At 40.5% G+C, this 3770-nt stretch overlaps 1 protein-coding gene across 1 annotated transcript in view; it reads left to right on the top strand.

The window, feature by feature from the left end:
- The first annotated feature begins 1514 nt into the window (after window positions 1-1514).
- NDNF (neuron derived neurotrophic factor) overlaps window positions 1515-3770 on the top strand; it is a 10364-nt gene continuing 8108 nt past the window's right edge. Inside the window, exons 1-2 of the mRNA XM_019522043.1 lie at window positions 1515-2003; window positions 2523-2647. Coding sequence (XP_019377588.1) covers window positions 1816-2003; window positions 2523-2647 — 313 coding nt within the window. The 5' untranslated portion in view covers window positions 1515-1815. The remainder of the gene's footprint in view (window positions 2004-2522; window positions 2648-3770) is intronic.

The raw sequence follows: 3770 nt of genomic DNA, 5'->3' as shown, positions 1-3770 counted from the left end.
CTGGTGCTACTGCGCAGTAACTCAGGTTAATGTGCATATATTATTATTTGTTTAATAATAATATTATCTGAGAATATGAAGCTGAAAATCTTGAGGCAGAAGAGGGGATGGGAGACCCTTGGGCCCATGTGGTTTTGGAGGTCTCTGCTGAAGGTTTACTGAAGAACAGGTAGAGGAGACCTTGTTGGCGTCTGCTGGCTGTTGCAGTTCACTGGAAGCTTTTAGTAGTTTACCTTTATGAAAAGGAGAGAGAAGGCCTGGTGGTGTTCCAATGGGGTGGTGGATGTTTATGTTTTCATATAGAAGTTGAAGGCCAAGAGCAGGTCTATGATGAGTGAAATTATATCATGGATTCACAAGGAGTCATGAGTTTGCCGCTTTACAAATAGATCAAGTGGAAATAATACATATTATAAAATTTGATCTAAACAAGTTTTTGCTATAAAGGTATAATAAACCTGTCTGCAGCATAGAAGAAAGGTGGATACTGATATGCCTAGCTTTAATAACAGTAAAGAAAGGAAAATAAGAATGCTTTGACTCATTCCTTTTATTATACTTTTCTACGAATTCAGTAAAAGAACCATGGTTTAGGTAGAAATACTTGAATTATTTTATCTGATTTTTTTAAATTTTATAACTGTATCAAAATATAATTTAAATTGCCCCTATTCTTGCTTGTATCAAACAGTCCCTTTATCCCTCTCAGCTCTTTTCCTTACAAAATCCGTTACATATTAGATCATGTACTGAACCAAAAGATGTTCATTCTATTCTACTGTATATCTTAGGGTAGTCATTACTGACATAGCTGTAGACATTATAATGAAAGGCTGAGATTATGAATTATTATGCCTAATTTGTAAAGGATTCTTTGCTTTTGTGTTTTGGAATTCCCATCAGACTTGAGGATTAAGTCTTGCTGAATTGTACACGAATACCAATGTGCTTTGAATGCATATGGGATTATATAATATATTTTCCTAATTCACTATTTTTATAAAGGGCAATTTCACTGGAAATATTCATTTTTAAGAGATTTCTGGGAGTCCAACCAAAATCTCTTAAGGAAAGTGTAGTCAACATAACCTCTGTCTGCTGTGTGCTAGTGCTCATTCTCATGTCCAGCAAGTTACATTTGGCAAAATGTCAAATATAGATCTACAAAATAGGTGAAGGCTTTTGCTCATTGGTAGTGAGCAACAGAAAGGCTAATTAGGGAAACCAGTGAGTGGGATCAGTTTCACTTAGAGATGGAAAAAACCTGTTTAGATACTTAGTCAATCCCTCTGGCAAAGCAAGATTGTTCCTTATTGTATATATTGCTAATGCTTTGGCATGAATAAAACCACAAATATTGGAGGTTCCCATAAAATATAAAGTACATACCTGACCACCACTATATATGTGTAAAATAAATGCACATCAGAGATGAAATAGTCTTCCGTTTATATTGTCTCTTATTTTTATGGGTTTAAACTGAATCGAGATTTACATGTTCTGTTCTTATAATTTGTAATATTTGTAGGAAATGTTCTGTTAAATACAATTTGTATAGGGATGTAGGGTTTGCATAAAAAGCTAGCTTTTCAGCTGACAAATTGATGGAAAGAACTGCACTAGTGTACACCAGTTGAGGATTTGGCCAAAATTCATGAGAAATACATTGCATTATCATCCTTTTTTATCTGGTATGTGCTCATAAAAATAAAGCCATAGAATTAAAATGAAACAAATTGAGCATCAAAAAGTAGCAGTTACTACAGTGATATAATTTGGAAGACATCACATGGGAATCCCTTTTGTTGTTGTAGGATGCACCTGCTTCATTGTACTTTGCTCTTCCTGCTGCTACCACTCAGTTCCAGGACCCAAAAGTTGCCTACCAGAGATGAGGAACTTTTCCAGATGCAGATTAGGGATAAAGCATTCTTCCATGATTCATCAGTAATTCCAGATGGAGCTGAAATTAACAGCTATCTCTTCCGGGACACACCTAAGAGGTAAGTTGATTCATAGAAATATAATGGAGTTGTGCATGAAGTCAAGAATTTTATTTCTTTTTTAATTTTGGAACCAATTTTCAGAGTCCCAGAAAGAAAAATATCAGTTTTTGATGGGGTTTTTTTGTTTTTTTGTTTTGGGGGGGGACTTATTTTTGTGTAAGTCTTGAGTCACCAGAAACCACAGATGCCTCTTAAACTGAGAACAAAATCCAAGGTCCAAGGAAAAAGAAATGTGACCAATGTTGTATTGGTCCTTCCACCACATTTATCCCTTCTTCTCTCTACTGTCTCATTGTTTTCAACTGTGTTTCTAAGAAGCCAAGTAAATTAACCTAAGATGAGGTGAGTGATTTCTGCCTGATGGATATCAGAACTTAAGCTTGACAGTTAAAACTAGCTTGGATGTCCCTCTACTACATTGAATTCTGTTACAGGACTTCAGGCTCTAGACATGTCAGTGCCTATTAGTTTTCACCAGAACTGAGTGATGTTATGAACGTATTACTTTTTCCATAGGTATTTCTTTGTGGTTGAAGAAGATAACACTCCTTTAGCAGTTACTGTAACACCATGTGATGCTCCTTTGGAATGGAAGCTGAGTCTGCAGGAACTTCCAGAAGAAGCCAGTGGAGAAAGTTCAGGTAACAGGGACATTTTAATTCTGGTATTTTACTGATGAGAGAGTTGATAACGGACATTTTCAGCTCTGAATCACTGATTAAAATCTTCCCGTATCTGTAACGATTTGCTACATACAGTCTTCTGGTGAATGAAACATCTAAGAGGATGACAGAAGACAATCAGATTCATGAAAAAAGAAAGAACTACTCGAATTAGTTAAAGGGATACAGTCTGTCAATGCTCCTGGTGAGTTTAGCGCATTGGGATGCACAAGTCTCACCTGAGGAAAGTTTTATGAGAGAGGTTCTGTGGCAGGGCACTGTTGGTTCCTGACACTTTAAGGGCTGGAGCAGGCAGCAGCCAGGTGTTTGAGTACTGTGGCCATTTTGAGACCCAGGATATATATAGGGTGAAGCAGTGGTCTGCTGCTGGCAGCCAGTGGAGCTGAGACTCAGGAACAGCTTGGAGATTTATGAGCTGGAGCTATGGGGATGGAGGAGGCTTCAGGTCCTGGGCATGTATTAAAACTGCACCCTGCTGAGGATGGGTGGTCTGACAGGACTGTTTGTGGCAGAACGGTCCCTCCAAAATGCCAGGCCAGTTACCACCCCAGTGAAAGGTGGGTTGGAGGTGCCTAATAACCTTCAGCCCATGCACAGTCCTAGCTGGGGAAAGCCCAGGCCAGTGAGAGGCCTGAGGCTCACGTGACCCAGCAGATTTGTGAAGAAAAAAGCAGGCAAGCAGCTCAGGCTTATCCCGAGGAACCTTGACTGGCCCATGCTGGGGCCAGGATCCAGAGAGGGGTCAAAGGACCAGGGGCCCACTGCAAGGGATGCCCACAGAGCAAAGAGGCTTAGGGACCCGACTGGCGTGAGATGGGGCCAGGACCTAAGGGGGAGGAGAAGGTCCCAGGGAGGGGACCACAGCAAATGGGGTGAAGGGCACAGCTGAGTTTAGCTGTCTAAGATGCCATCTGCGAGGCTTGGGTCGCAGTATAGGGGTGGAATGGAGCTGCAGAGATCCCCCTAAACATTGGGGTGCAAAAATGGGCAGCCTCCCACCAATTAACACCATAATTATGTATTATCAAGTCGTAGCAGGAAAGAGAGGCAGGTGGTTAGCCCAGAGACAGGCGGGGGGGGC

This window comes from Gavialis gangeticus, unplaced genomic scaffold (genome assembly GCF_001723915.1).
Source record: "Gavialis gangeticus isolate Ggan-Ray unplaced genomic scaffold, GavGan_comp1, whole genome shotgun sequence".
NCBI lineage: Eukaryota > Metazoa > Chordata > Crocodylia > Gavialidae > Gavialis > Gavialis gangeticus.
Note: the sequence above shows the minus strand (reverse complement) of the source record. Positions and strands in the feature narration are given on the sequence as shown.